This window comes from Metopolophium dirhodum, chromosome 1, assembly GCF_019925205.1.
Source record: "Metopolophium dirhodum isolate CAU chromosome 1, ASM1992520v1, whole genome shotgun sequence".
Lineage (NCBI taxonomy): Eukaryota > Metazoa > Arthropoda > Insecta > Hemiptera > Aphididae > Metopolophium > Metopolophium dirhodum.
Window position 1 is genome coordinate 124,048,044 of NC_083560.1, and position 16,414 is coordinate 124,064,457.

The window sequence follows — 16,414 nt, forward strand, 5'->3', positions numbered from 1 at the left end:
ATTATTTTACATATTTATAAATATATTTAATCAAGTCAAATTATTTATGTACATTTGATAACAATATAGCTAATATTTGTTATTTGTCAATGAATTTAAGATATTTTCATGCAAATTTGACAAAATTATTGTTGATTATAGATGTTTTTATTAAAATAATTATGATATTTTTACATATTTTTAATGAATTTATGAAATTTAAGTACCCGTGTTTTCATTAATATTATTTTTACTATCGAATCATACTATAAAACTTATATTCAATTAACTCAGGCTGTTTTATTTTTAACAAATCTATAGCTGTAACTATGAACAAGACACATCTCAGCATTCCATGGTGAGTTAATGTTGATACAAACACCAACATTTAGCATTAAATAATATGAAGCCATGATAGTATACTTATATTGTTCTAGCATACATGTACCTTTACAATGTATGTTCAGATGTAAAGAATTATACATGCGAGAAAAGGAAATAATATATCAAAAATAATAAAAAGATTTGAATTATGATAAGTGACTTTATTACAAAAAAAAAACAATTTAATATATATATAGAGATATTTTACAAAATAAAAAACAAAACACAATAATATCTACACAGCTATTTTACAAAAATAATAAACTAATTAATATCTACAGAGATATTTCACAAAATAAAAATTAAATTAACCTAAACATTTATAAAATTAAATATAATTTACAAATATATATGTATGTTTATAGTTTTTTTTTTTTTTTTTTAAATACAATTAACAATCGAGTTTAAAATGTCCATGAGCGTAGGTATGTATTCTATCGGTCTTTGCTATCCGCTTATCATCTTGTCGGTTGAAGCATAATTTTTTGGATTTGATTGTTCGTATCTTATGGTTGAATGATCTGATGGATACATTTTCCCTAGTATACAGTTTAGAGTTCTCTTTTTCGTCATCGGCGAAAAGGCAATCGAAATGATCATTGAAAGTCATGTGATTTTTAACTACGTGCCCTCGTACGCCTTTTGCCTTAATTTTCTCCTTGTCGTTCAAAATGTAAGCGTATGACTTTGCTCGAAGCGCGATAAACTGGGTAATTAGCTGTCCCTTTCCCTCATCGGAGAACAATCCTGGAATTTTCTTTCGTTCGGAAATGTAGCATGGATGGTCTATCGGTAAATCTGAAGTATCCATCCGGTCAAGTAAGTTTGAATTGCACTTCAAATCTTTGTAAAAATCGTCAGTCTTAATGTGATATATCAGTGAATCTAGAAATAAATTAATAAAAAAAATAAATATAATGTTTGTAATAGAAAAATTGAATAATAATAATAATTTACCTGTATCTGTATACATGAGGTTGATATTATCACCATAATGCGCCTTCATTACATTAAAATGGTAATCGTACATCATGGTTTTACTGATATCTAATACTGCGAAACCTATACAAATAATTAAAAATTATAAATACTAAAATATGACATTTTTTTATGCAAGTAAAATAAATTGTTACCTATATATATTGGCTTGTTAAACATGATAATTTTGTTTTCCAATGAGACAGCAGCAAGATTTTCACTGTATGTCGTACAATGTTTAAATGTTTGCTTGTTGATTAGTTTTTGTAATCTTTGTGGACATGAAACTAGTTCCATCTTAAAACGTTTCCGTAAAGATTCCATAGTTTTCCCAAAAACTGCATTGTTTAAGAGTTTGAAGAAATCCTTTTCAAATTCATTCTTTGCGTTCTTCCTCATTTCGGTATTTAATTTAATGTATTTTGCAAGCCAATCCGATTGTTTGAACTCTAAAACTCTGTGTACTTTTTCTACAATTAAACCATTTGCTATGGCTTGCTGCAGGTTTCGATAATGGATTACGTAATTTTTTTTTGAATGAAGTGTCGCCATAAGTTTTTTCACTTTTGAACCAGGAGGAATTTTGTTCTCAGGTAAAAATGGAAGATCGTTGTGTAAGTCATGGAGTTCATTAGGGTATGATATGTCTACCTCATACACTCTGCCTATATCTGACGTCGGCGTCAAAGCATCTAATCCATCTAACTTAGGCTCCACCCATTTAAAGTCACCGTATGGCATGTGCTGTGACATTGCCCACCCGTACAAATTGTTACAATCTTGGTAAACTATCCACGATTTTGACTTTGTTGGGTCATAATCTTGGGTTTTTTCATTATTAGCTTTAGCGTACCTCATACTTGCTTGTGTGAGGCCGCCGCGGATTGAATTTTCGAAAAATAAGTGGGTGTCAAAATCAGAGAGTAATTCTAGTTTGACTTTGGTATATTTCAACATACAGTCAAAACTAAAACCTGGAGCTGTAAAGTAGTAAACAGGGTCTAAATTGTATGTAGAAATGCACATGTCTCTGAAATTTTCAAACACGTCAGCCAACAGCAGCACGTCAATTTTTAGATACAAATCGCTATATTCTCCTAGGGTTTTGCATTTGAAATGGTTCCATACTGTGACTGCGTGTTCGTATTCCTCATCGTCTATATGTTCTTCCGTTAATGTGCTATAAAAATCTTCTTTCCGAGGCAAAATCGTTTCTTCTAACTTGTCCCAACTATCGGTAAACTCGTAAGGGTATACACCCTTACGTGTGACGAGATTCATATCTCCGGGTGCGAATGCTTTTGCGGTTTCTCTGAACTTCTTGAACCCTGGTGTTAATAAATTTTCTGCGAGTGTTGATAACTTTGATGCCATGAATCGACAAGAGTCTATGAATCGAATTGAAAAGTTGTTGGTAACGTGTTTTGAAAATGAAATGTATTTTTCTTCACTGTTTGGAATTACTGAGATTGATTTAGTGTCATTTCCGAGTTCGGTTACGATGAAATGTGCATCGTAATTAGACAAATTGTGTAGAAAGCACGGTATAAAGTTAGGTTTTTGGAGTTTCAGGTTGCAAGTATTGCATAAAGTTTGCCTAAATGTCCCTGATAGATGGCAGTGATCTGCCACCTTTTGGTTTTTGATAGAAAAATTACATTCACATAGATTGCATGTACTTTTCGAGACATGTGCTATTTGCTCTTTTTCTGTCATTATGATGGGTTTATTTGTTTTAAGTAAATCTTGAACTCTTCTCGCGATCTCTGTTACTTCATTAACGAAACGCTTGGCTACATCCTGATGTGACTCGCTTCCACGATAAATAATAGGTGATGTTGGTATGTCATATTTCTCAAGCAACTCAATGGGGACGTTTTCTGAAGCCTTTACGAAAACTCCATAGCTCATTGGCTCGTGCTTTTGAAAAGCTGCTGTTTTTTTGCCTTTTTTTTCTTCGCATTTAACAAGGAGTGCCTCGAAATCGGCATATATCGCGAACGGATGTCTTTCAGTGTTACTCCACCCATCGAACTCTAACAATGTACCGGGCTCAGGCATCTTAGGCAGAATTGGCTTATGTGCTCCACATATCAACTTGTGTTGTTCAAGTCCCGCCTGACCTTTTAACTTATATTTTGTATGTATATTGTCAAAACTGGTAAAACATCGTTTGCAAAATACAACATTTTCGGCGTGTAATGTTTTTTGTGATCTCACAAGCCTCGAAAGGTTAGAAATGTAGGTGTAGTGGCTTTTATTACCATCAGTAATTAGTAAGAGATCAAAATGATATTTTTTTTCTTCATCCGCAACCTTAAGTGGATAAACAATATGTTTCTTATTCTTTTCTTTTTTTAATCCATAAACGTTGACTGATATTTTCGGATTATTTTTTTCAAATGTTTTTATTTCCCTCACAGGTGTTGGGAATGTTAAACCAGAAAAATTATATTTGTCCTCGAGCGATGTATAATTTTCAGCCACTTGATTTTTGGCATTACCCGAAACGTGTCTCGCTATGATTGCCCACTTGAAGCACTGTTGGTCTGAGTTTTGGGGATTGATAATTGCTTTTTTATTTTTTATGTCCTCTGGAAGTGTAATATAAGACGAACCACCCATAGGGAAATAACTATATACTCCTAACAGTAAACCATCTATTGATTGTAGTGTAAATCCACTTCCTTTAGAAGTATACATTTCTTCTTCAAGCAAAAGGTTGACAAAATCTTGATTAATTTTAGCTTCAATATCTGTATCTATAAACATTTCCTTAGCTGAGGTCTTAAATGCTCTATTCTCTGCTGAATTTTCTACGTTCGGGCGTTCATATGTTGCTTCTAATTTAAGATTATATTTAATTGGTTGTTTTGCTGATAGTGACTTGAGTAGTTCTATTAAGTCTTTTTTTGTTGATTCTAAAAATGTTCTGTAGTTGGTCAAGTTATCTGTATTTTTCACGTAATACCAATTGATTTTATTCGATAACGATGTGCCTGTCTTGATGAATCCTCGTGTCTTGACGATGCTCATGCGTGTCTTTTTAGCATTTGCTGCTTCATTCGAATTTTCCGTATGATATGGGCGCTTATGACCATTGCGAGATTGAACTGAAAAAAAAAAAATTTTACTATTGTATTGCTAAACATTATAGAAATGCATGTTACAGCTTGAAAATCTATAAAAAATTTTAATGAGATAGAAAAGATAAATTGTTGTTATAAATATAAACGTTTTTTAGTAAAAGTAGGTACCTGAAGAAAAATTAAGAATTTAAAAAAATTTTAGTGATGTGTTTATCGTATAGAAAATACGATTTTTAAAAATATGCATCAATAAAATGAGGTAGGTATCAAGCTCTAGTATTACACACATGTATATGTAATGTAGGTATATATATATATATATATATATATATTATATATGTAAAAGCAAAAACAAATATGATATAGAGCTCTCAGTTATAGTAATAATATACAACGTTCTTTTGTGTAGCATGAAACAATAGTAACAGTACGATGTATATACGCTAGCGTTCGTAATAATTTATTAAGATCTTTAGATAAATAGTATGCCTATTTATGTTTTTATTGGTATTATATTAAATATGTATAATATGTTTTTCATAGAAAAATAAGATATTCATATTGTATTGTTATATATGTATATTGTATAATATGGTCAAATATATTTATTAAAATTTCTGTTTATACTTAAAAATATATATAAAAATTAAAAATTATTTATATATGTTTTTAATAGCGTTACGACAATAATCGTATGGAAATATTTTCAATTAATATATTATTACATGAATTTATCAAAATTATTGAACAATTTTACGAACATTTTTAATGTATATATACATATTATGATCTTAACGGGTTTAACTATGATAATTATAGGATTTATCAGGAATGTATCTAAATTATTTTATGTTTTCCATGATTTTATACAACTTAGAATATTTTTTCCTATTTTTGTTAAGAAATTATGATGTTTCCGTATGTTTTTATATACTTTCACTAAGATGCTTATATTTTTACAGGTATTGTTTTATGCGATTTTGAAGAAAAAAAAACTAATAGCATTTTTTATTTTAAATATTTTGAAAGGTATAAATCAATATTTATTTTAATTCATCGATAAAGTAATATTTCTACATGAAGTGTTCTATTTTTTATAAAATAAGTACCTAATATATTAACTATAATTACCTAAGTAAGTTATATATATATATGTACATATAAAGTTATGAATAATATATTTACCATTATAATCGTAAATGTGTTCAGCTGGTGTAAAAAAATCTTGAATTTCTTGCTTGGTTATGGTTGGTTGTTGTTGAACTACAATATTTGAAGCTGAAAATAGTATTATTATTAATTAGATCCTTAAAAAAAATGATTCATTGAATAAATTACATTTCATTTAACACCTTTATTATTATATATTGCCTTTAGGTAGTATAATGTATATAATATCTTGTATTAAATAATTAAACATGATATACGTAGCCTTGATTATATATATATATGTATTTTTTATCTAATAAATCTGTAAATAGTTAAAAAATACTTACGGTGTTTATCCTTGGTATGTCTGATGAGGTTATCTTTTCGCGTGAATATTTCTGAGCATATATTGCATGAAATCTTTTTGGAAACATCATGTGACTTGGCATGTCTGTGTAAACTACTGATTCGAGTAAAGGTTTTACCACATATACTACAGGGGAACATGATTACGTCTGATGAAAACTGAAGAACACTAGTCGAACTCGCGAAACAAGACTTTACCTTCAACGAATAGATGGGTAATGAATTATAGAAAAATATATTGTACTTTAAATAACAGTGTGAAATAGTTTTATCTAAGCGAATATTAACGTATGCGCTAATATCGGAACTAGTGGTGAAAAAATGAACTATGGTGTTCATTAAAGTAAAATAAATAATTTGATTTTTATAAAACTTGTAAAATATTTGTATACACTTTAAAAACACATAAGAACTCTGAAATAACACGACTTGACACTTGAACGTCTTGAACTGTAGTTAACAGACTGATTTAATTTTGCTCTGTGTGCACTACTTTCTGCCTGAAATTCATCGACAATACTCGGACGTGTCACTACAGGCTTGTACAGGTCTGTAGTCGGATGATATTGTTAGGGCGTGAGGACGGGTGGCGGGGTGTAAAATATAATTTAGGATGGTACTCTGTTGGATTGGAATGTTTCAATATTTATAATTGTGACTATGTGTGAGTTTCCGTGTGTGTGTGTGTGTGTGTGTGTGTGTGATATATTCCGATGTATAACGTATGCTTTAGCGAGTCATTTTTTCCGAATGTGATTATAATCTGAAAATTGTAGGTATAATATTTTTGGATATTATGTATGATGATCTCATATTATATGAGTATGTTTGTTCGTATGTATGTATGTATATGTATGTATGTATGTATGTATGTATGTATGTATGTATGTATGTATGTATGTATGTATGTATGTATGTATGTGTGTTGTATGTATGTATGTGTGTGTATGTATAGGTATGTATGTGTGTTGTGTGTATGTATGTGTATGTATGATACAAATGTAGGTACATCAGAATATTTTATATATATATTTTTTTTTTAAAGGGGCTGTCTTGTATTTGAAGGGGAAGGGGTAAAATATATGTCGGATAAGTGTTCGATATAGTCGATACAAATGTACATCAGAATATTATACATACTTTTTTTTTAAGGGGAGGTAATGTATTTGAAGGGGAAGGGGTAAAATATAATATGTCAGACAAGTGTTCGATATAGTCGATACAAATGTACATCAGAATATTATACATACTTTTTTTAAGGGGAGGTAATGTATTTGAAGGGGAAGGGGTAAAATATATGTCGGTCACGTGTCGGATCGGGTGGTATGTGACGAGTGTATGTGTGTTGCGGGTTGCCTATATCGAGTAATTAATACAAGTTTGGGAGGTGCGTGTACTTCGAATTGCCTATACAGAGGTGCCTATGCTTTTACATGTAAAATTTAAGGGGGAGGTGCTCCAGAACCTACATAAATATACTACTCGCAACATTAAAATCATTATTTCTAAGACTCATATTATAATGTTGTGTCTCGGTGCTGTTAAATTTAGTATTTAGTACTTGTTTTAGACATTTATTGTCTCCGTCATACAAGTGCGTAACATGGCGAATTTTATGCTCAGCAGATCGCGTTTAGCTTCGTTCGTTTAAACATTTGAGTGAATTAACGTCTTATAAAATGTAAAGGTAACATTACCTCCAAGGCACCTCATAGATTTTTATTTTAAAGCGAGTTATGAGTATTTTAAAATTGTAAATTGTTTGTACATCTTAAAATACTTATAACTCGTTTACCGTTTTTCCTTAATTTTTTTTTGTTTTCCACGCCCAATGAAAATTACTGGGAATTTTAACTCTTGACGCCCTCAAAGTACTAACTAGATTCAATTTTCTATCAGAAAAGATACCGTTGATGAAAATCTAAGCATTTTTACTATACTAAAAGGTATAAATGACAGGTATAAATTGAAATTTTAAATTTTAAAAAAACACACATCATTGTCAAACCAATATATTCATCGCTCCGCACAGAATCTTAAATAATGTCTAGTTTTAATATATTTAAAATATCTACTCATTAAATATTCCATATTTCTTACACAGTTTAAAAAAGATTGCTTCATATATTATTATTATCAAGACACATGAAAATATATCCTTGAGCAAAGAGATAATTTTGAACTCACGATGGAAAAAAATGTTTGAAAAATTATTTAGTACTTATTTTTGTAGTTAAAAACTATGATGGAATGTTTTTTTAGTGGTCGGACTGCTTAGTTAAAAATAAATTTGAACGTTACTGTAATGTGTTATTTTATGACATCATTTTGTAATAGATGTTTTTGTATTTCGATTTATTATGTAGGTATTGTTCAATCTATTGTAAGTGCTGTTATGTGGGTAATGCCTATGACAAACACTTTCACAAAATAAAATAAAAATGCTGTAAACGTATTTAAAAAGAAAATGGCTTTTATAGTTTTTCCTTCCGGAAGTTATTTTCCATTTTAAACTAGTTGGGCTTCACTCTCTGCTCGCCAACTCCGCTAGATAACCCTCTCAGATATTTGATATAAAATCTTTTGTATATTTCAATTCTGATAACTGTTTTTTTTTTAAAATTATTTATTTGGTAGGTATTTATTTATTTGTTGATTGATATATTACTATATCATGACAATTATAAAACACTGAAAAATAACTTTTTTTAAATAAAAGAGAAATATTTTATTTAAAAAAATTATTGTACTTTACAGATTCAATTTAATTTAAACATTTAATTATTTATTTCATAATATGATATTTGGAGCAGAATAATCGAGTAAAATTAATTTAGAATGACCTAAAATTACAAAAAAGTTAAATGTTTCAAGTCTTTATTCATGAACGAATTTTTAAATAAGTACATTGAATTTCATGAATTCTTAATTTATGATGTGATCGTACATTTTCATTGTACAATTAAATACAATTTGTCCAGTCTCGGAATATACTAAAAAAAAAAACTGTAAATAATTACAAAAAAAAACCTCCAATGTACACAATTTATGATTTTGAGATATTGGTATCCCTGGATTCAGAAAAAAAATGGCTAATTATGGATTAAATTTCCTATGTGCTATCTCCATCATAGACAAATCCTCCAGTGTGTTACCACCTAAAAATTGTTTGTGAAATAACTACAATGTGATTTAATAAAAAAACATTTTTTTTTCGTGTCCTGGAAAACCGTGTTTTTGCACATTAGAGGTTTTTTCGTATCATCGACGTATTGTTACCATGTATAGTCTCAAATTACGGAAACCTTTTAGTATAATAATAATAAATTATATAATTCCATCTAAAGAATTATAACGATAATTATATTCGTATACCTATTTATAATAATTAATAAGCTATCAGACCTCGATTTGTTTTTATGTTCAATGTACTAAAATTATTATTATTTATTCAATTTTCTATCAGAGATGATATTGAAGTTGGAGGTTTCTTAGAAATGTATGCTAATCTACCCTTTCCTTCACTCAAAATAGTTTTTCAATAGGCAAAATGATGTAGGTATCATTGAATTCAAATTTAACACAATATCCATTATTGTGACCTTTCAATGGAAATATTGGTACACGGTCGATACCAGGGCTTGCAAACGTTATAATAACTTTATGGTTATAACAGTATATTTGACAAAAAAACGATTGAAATTTGTAAACGCGTGCTTATAACGGTAAGTGATAATCAAAACTCAATAAATACCGAAAACCAAACACAACAATTAACAAAATATATTATATAACATTAAACAAAACAAAACGTAAAACGTAATTTATAAAATATCATTGAACAAAAAATAATATATAACAAAATATTTTAAAATCTATTTGTTTAAAAGGTCTTATGGTTTCGTAGAAACATTTATTTCATGCAAACAATCTAAGAATTGATAATATATTACATTCCGTATCTGGGCCAATACCTACCCGCATTAGTAATTATTTTTAAATTTAATAGGTATTAACACTATTTTAAATAACGATAAACGCAAAAGTTAAATAACGGTTTAATTGTAAATAACATAAAACGGATTTTTTTTCAAATGCAAGCCCTGGTCCAAACCTTATACTCGTCAGAGTGTGTTATCCGGGGTTTTTAAATTTAATTTTGTCATTTAACATTGTTTTTCAGGACTGACATTTACACTTCATACATATTATGTGCCAACAAATTGAAAACTTACAACTTTTTCTTTTAGTTTTGAATATCATTCAATTAACGTATTTTAAGTATTTACAATAATTATTAATTTCTGAGTCACATAAAAAATGCTCTGGTTTTGCGTAAAAATTTCTTTTTATATTATTTTGCTTGTTTTTTTTTAAATAATTACCACCTATTTACCAAAGTACCAATCAAATTCAATTTTCTACTAGAAACCACCCTGGAAGTTTAGAATAATTGCATTTTTACTGCAAAATTACTGGCTCAAATATACCAATAAAAAAGTCACGCATAATCATTGTATACATCCAACACAATGTAGAAATACTTATATTTATTTACTTTGATTTTATTGAATAAGTTTATTTTTATATTTTAAATTGCAATATAACAATAATAATATTTCTTGTAGTCTTCAAATAAACAGTTGAATTATTATTTTTAACAGAGAATAAAATAAATAAAATAATTCGTATTTTGTTAAAATTGTTGATAAATATAGGTAATTATAGGCGTAGAAAACTGAATAAAAAATTTACTTGTTAAAACATTATTAAATTTTGATATTATAGTTAGGTACAGTATTTCTGATAGCAAGAAACTTTATTCTTTACAGTCCCACGCGCAGCGGAATCATTATGTACCTACGACATACTATAAATCTCATATTATATCGCAATCAGTTAAAACTTGAATTATAATAAACTATATATTATATTTTATATATGTTCAACTGTTCGTTATTTTTATTTAAAATCAAATATATTAAATCTTAGGTTATGGAGAAGTATAATAGTAAAAACATACTTTAGTTTTCTCGATACTATTAAGGGTTTTGTTCGTAACAAAATCTGATTAAACAATTAACCAGTCGCTGTGTACCTTTAATGCATATTGATGTTATCGTTAGGTATTCGAAACATGTACATTTATTTTTCAAGTACAACACTATTGTTGAATTCTTCGACAAGGTTACGTAAATTTAATTTTGAAATTCGTAAAACTATGGCCACTAAATAACGTTTAAAATAATAATGTGCTGTTTAATTAATGCCTCGTGTATTATATATATATATATATATTTTATATTACCTATATTATGAATCGTTAATAATTGTGAACAGTTAGATTGCATGAATAAATCCAGTTTAGTTTAATTATTTTAAAATACATTTTCGATAAAAAAGAAATGTTTTTCATATTATTAAATTTAATGATAGTGGTACGTAATAGTGGAGCAAAGAAATTTTTAGTTTTAATAATGAATCAATGAATATTTTTTTGACAAAAAATTGTATTATATTTTAATATATTTCAAATATAAGACTATAAACAATAATTGTCCTAAAATATCATAGGTTTCATTCCGATAGTACCCTTACTACTGTATTATTTGTAAATTCTTGTTGAGAGATATTATCATCGCAAGAATCACGAGAAAAAATAAGTAAAAAACATTTCTATAATATTTAATATTTTTTATATATTCGGGAAATATGCAATCTATATTTATTAACACAATAAGTAAAAATATGACTGACATAAATGTATACATAATACTGTAAAACAACACACGAAGCCCAAGATGAGGGAAGTCATATAGCGACGGACCCTCCAAAATATTTAACATTCCATTTTCATTATTAATAGACAATAATATTTTATTTTCAATTTCAAAAAATAGTAAAAATAATTTAAAAATTACAAATATATTTTACAGCGATGGTAGGATATTGTAATACAATATAATAATTGTGAATAGTATATTATTATTATGTTTATAACTAACAACTATTTACCTTATTTTAATGACAATCAATCCATCAATTGAAAGCATTCTTTAATTAACGATGATGGATTGACACAATGGCTTTTCAAATAACCTTTAATTTCATAACTTAAATCTTTTATTCTCATCGAAATATGTCTGTACAAAACATTTGTGAATTAATAATTTTTAATGTAACTATTTAATTGACTTGCAAAATTGGCAAACAGTGTTAAGTGTCAACTAAAGCATTCACAGTAATGTATTAATTTATTACGTTTTGATAAATCTGTGCGTAAAAATAATATTTCATTTAAATAAATAACACGGATATCGATTGGATAAACTTCACTCGTCAAAATAATAGAGTTGGTGCTTGTTAATTACTATGTTCCTCTAATAAATAGGCTAATATAATAGTTTAAACCCAAAGACTACTAAAATAGTATTCGGTGCTATTTTTTTTTTAAATTTAACAGTAACGTGCTCAGCTAATCAGCTAATCATAAATTCCTTTCATTAATTTCACGTCAAATCACTCAAAATCAAAATTATTTGAGGAAATATAAATCCCCATTATATATTTTATACGAGCGTCGAGCGTATTATGAATTTAAATAGACTAAATTAATTTATTGTTTATTTACGATTGAAAAAATGAGATTGACCGAGAAAATAAGTGTATTATGTTAATATGATGTACACCATAATGCGTTCTCATTATTAAACTACTAAAAAAAAGTCGTGTTCGGAGGGTAGTTAATAGTTCCTGAGGAAAGTAGCGTGTATTACCCGTGCACAGGTATTGGCAACGATAAAAAATAAAACTACAACAACAACAAGGTTACAAAGTAGACTAGCTATAGTGTTAAAAGTTATACAAGTCACGTGCTTTATATCCAAGTACGACAATTAAACGTAACATTTAAAACAACTAACACAATAGCGCACTACCATCATCTCAGTTGTAGTCGTAACGCACTAACACTCATTTCCAAAATTAAAATTGTTGATACATAGGTTCTATATTGTTTACGTTGTCACTATTATACACCGTCTGCGAGGTTATAATTATAATTGTTCCAAGTTGTATTCCTACAAAATTAATCATGAAAACAATTTGTACAAAAAAAACCTTTCCCTTTCGGTTCTAACTTTGAGATACCGTTTCGGAGGTTTAACCTTTGAAGTTTTTGGTGTAACAGTGTATACATGGAAAATACAAGTGAAAAAAAATATAATCAGGTATAGTCTAAAAATGTTATATCAATACCTACTACGCGCTGTATACTAAAATGTTAACTGTTATTTACTCTGTTTAGACGAGTTCCTTCAATAATTTATTTAAATCGTCCATCACGTTGATGTGTACTGATAAATTTTACGTTTAAAACGTATCCGTCTTATTTATATTCAATTTGATGTTATGCACAGGTATTTACATATTTTTATTTAAAATATTACTGCTTAGCCAATAAGCAAGGCTCCAATATCAATTTATTCATTTGTACAGCATAACATAAACATTATTTTGAACCGTAGTAGATTATGTTGTTATTTACAATTAATACAATATTTCACATCATCGTGTCGCTGGAATATTTTGGAGCAAATTTTGCGTGATTAAAACATACTCGAACTAAAAATGATAACAATTTATCTGAAAATGTCATTGTGTATATTTTGTGTACATAAAATATAATGATATATTACGTAAAAGTTTCAAGTGTCCGCCAGTAATATTTTATTGAATCGCAATACAACAATATTAGAATTATTAATATTCTTCGTTTGAATATCTAATTGTATCCTTATCTAAACTTACTTCAAATGTGCTCAAACAAAATATATATGAATTGCGCTTATACATTTCTTAGATTTGTTGGTTTCAACATAATCAAGGAGCCTTGTATTAATTTACCAAGACCCGTTCGTCTTTTAACACTCACTTGTGGCTATACAAACTTACTCGTGCTGTCAATCAGCCCTAGTATTGCAATAATTATACCGTATTACTACAGTCACAGTACCTATATAATAATATTGTTATACTACGGTGTTAGGTATAGGACATACGAAACTCGAGCACGGTCGCACGACCGTTCGCTCAACGAAACATCTTGTGATGGACACTATATAATAATATAGCTTAGCAGTCACTCGGACTAGGCAATATGAGTTACGTATTATTATAATATTATATTCGTGAAAAAAAATCGAAAAAATATCACGTGCCACGCTGTGTGTTACATAATAAGAAATAAATAATAATAATATAACGGTTTGGGAATTGTTGATCATACATATTATTATACGTCTGTAGTTGAACATGCCGGTCTAACGAGTAAGCCATATCGGTCCACGGTTCGGGACCCCATCTGCGGTGAAACTTTTAGCGTTAGACATTCGCCCGGAATTATGCTATATCCGTCCCATACACGAGACAGTCTTAGCTATAGGTCGCACCACACCCACGCAGTCCCACGGGAACGGATTCCACACACGTGTAATGGAGAGGTGTAGTATATATATATAGCTGATGTGTTTATATATATATAGGTATTAAATATATATTATATAATATATATAGGTTTATATTATGTGCGTAAGAGGTATATATATATATGTATATAGTATATGGAATATCGCGTTGTAAACCGTGTCCTTAAAAAAAATGAAACGCATTGACAAAGGCCCTTTGGGAGGTCCCGATAAAAAATATATAAAAATTCAGTTTCTGGCCACAATCACGCATGGCGTGACGTAGATAACATCTATGCTGCTAATTGAAAAAGAGAAAACGTGCAATTAATCAAACAAACAGACAATAAAAAAAAAATTATAATTTTAACTATAATGGAAACGAAGATATTATAAGTTTTCATTTTAATCATATTATTTCAGATGCTCCTTAAGATCCAAAATAAGTAGGTGATAAGCTCTCACTTTTAAGTCTGACTATCGCTCATCGGTTTTAAATTTAAAAGTGAAAATTATATTTTATTGTTGAATTCTTCAACATATTATTCTACGTACGTTGGACTCGTATAATTAATACAGCAATGTATTTTCAAATATATTGGCTGATATAGTGTTATGTCTCGTTGATTTCTCGCGATCTCTGACGGATATATATATATATATATTATTAATAAACTATTAATACATCAACAAATAACTTATCGGAAAAAAGTAACATGCTATATATTATGCGTTCGGTTTAGAATCGATTTTTGGATAAACTTTCGTAGTTTTGTTACAACTTTGTTAACCAAAGGAAATGTTTGCCGCGAATAAAAGAAAAACTATACAAACACAAATACCACTGTAAATCCGATAACTCACTGGCTCCGTTCAGAATCTAATACAATAGGGAAGGAGAGCATTTTGTATGATGAAAAACATAAAGTGGTATCATACAAAATGTTGGAAAAGGGAAAAGTTACATTTTTTTTTACAATAAGACACTTTGATCCACAGTTTAAAATTATATCACTTCTTCAAAAGGTTATGCCCGTTGTAATCTTTTGACACCATTAACATATTCCAAACCTGTTCCAATTTTGTTAAGAAAAGGGATTTGATCGATCTACTGCCACTTATAGTTACGAAATTTCATGATTTTTATAAAAGTTTACCCACTACTTAACAAAAGATTCTTTCAAGGCTGATGTATTCGACAACTTTAAATTAGTTAGTAAAACATATTTTTTCAAAACACTTATTCAACTGAATGATAGCGTTCGCTCATAATTTATTATAATATTTTTATCACTCATTAACTGATTGGACTAAATTACGTTTATCGAAATTGTATCGATAACATTGATCCAATCAATCTAACAAGTTGTGTAGAAAAATAAATTATGGTTGTTAGAAAAAATTAGTAAAGAAAACAAATAGTTATTATGCTGAGAAAAAAATAGTACCTATCGGGTTAAACTTGTATACCGAATAGGTAGCACATTGACATGAACAATATTATGGTAATACAAAATACAATATTAATAATAGAACATCTCTGCTCCGCTGAATAAAATACATTAAATACTTATAACTCATAAAATATTCGTCCTAAATTCAATTTTTATGTAACGAAATACTACTAAAAATATTCTGCTTTGGAATATGAAATTTAAACTTTGTGCTGTCGTTCAAAAAAGTAAAAACTTAAAAAAATTTGAGGATAAAAAAAATTAAAAATAATATATATTATATTATATTTAATAAATGTTGTTTTATCGGCTGGAAACCATGCACAAATTTATTTTTCAAAAACATTTATACTTGTTGAAATAAAGAGTGTTCAATAGTAAAAGATTCACTCTGTATTATAAGACATTATAATCTTATGAGGCGTTTCAGTGCACATCGAACGAACAGTAAGTGTTATTAATAATAATATAGACTCATGACAGGTATCAACATAATAAAAAAAAAATATAACTATAACTATTTATATATTGTGTTTACCGCGAAGGGCTT

General features: G+C 28.5%; 2 protein-coding genes across 3 annotated transcripts in view; both read right to left on the reverse strand.

Moving 5' to 3' along the window:
- The window catches only part of LOC132933963 (tyrosine-protein kinase receptor-like), a 418,129-nt gene that overhangs the window by 302,867 nt on the left and 98,848 nt on the right, over window positions 1–16,414 (reverse strand). The gene's annotated exons all lie outside the window — the stretch shown is intronic.
- Window positions 366–8,607, reverse strand: LOC132936510 (uncharacterized). The gene is made up of 5 exons (XM_061003250.1): window positions 5,927–8,607; window positions 5,616–5,708; window positions 1,497–4,454; window positions 1,321–1,425; window positions 366–1,248 (listed from the first exon to the last, which is right to left on the reverse strand). The coding sequence occupies exons 1-5, from the start codon at window positions 6,282–6,284 to the stop codon at window positions 755–757; spliced, it is 4,008 nt and encodes a 1,335-aa protein (XP_060859233.1). The 5' UTR covers window positions 6,285–8,607; the 3' UTR covers window positions 366–754.

Excerpts from the sequence above, each read along its gene's own strand:
- LOC132936510 (XM_061003250.1), bottom strand. The coding sequence starts at position 6,284 with ATGAACACCATAGTTCATTTTTTCACCACTAGTTCCGATATTAGCGCA. Across the intron at positions 4,455-5,615 it reads ACACATTTACGATTATAATG|TTCAATCTCGCAATGGTCAT; the intron begins GTAAATATATTA and ends TTTTTTTTTCAG. Across the intron at positions 1,249-1,320 it reads CCTCATGTATACAGATACAG|ATTCACTGATATATCACATT; the intron begins GTAAATTATTAT and ends ATTTATTTCTAG.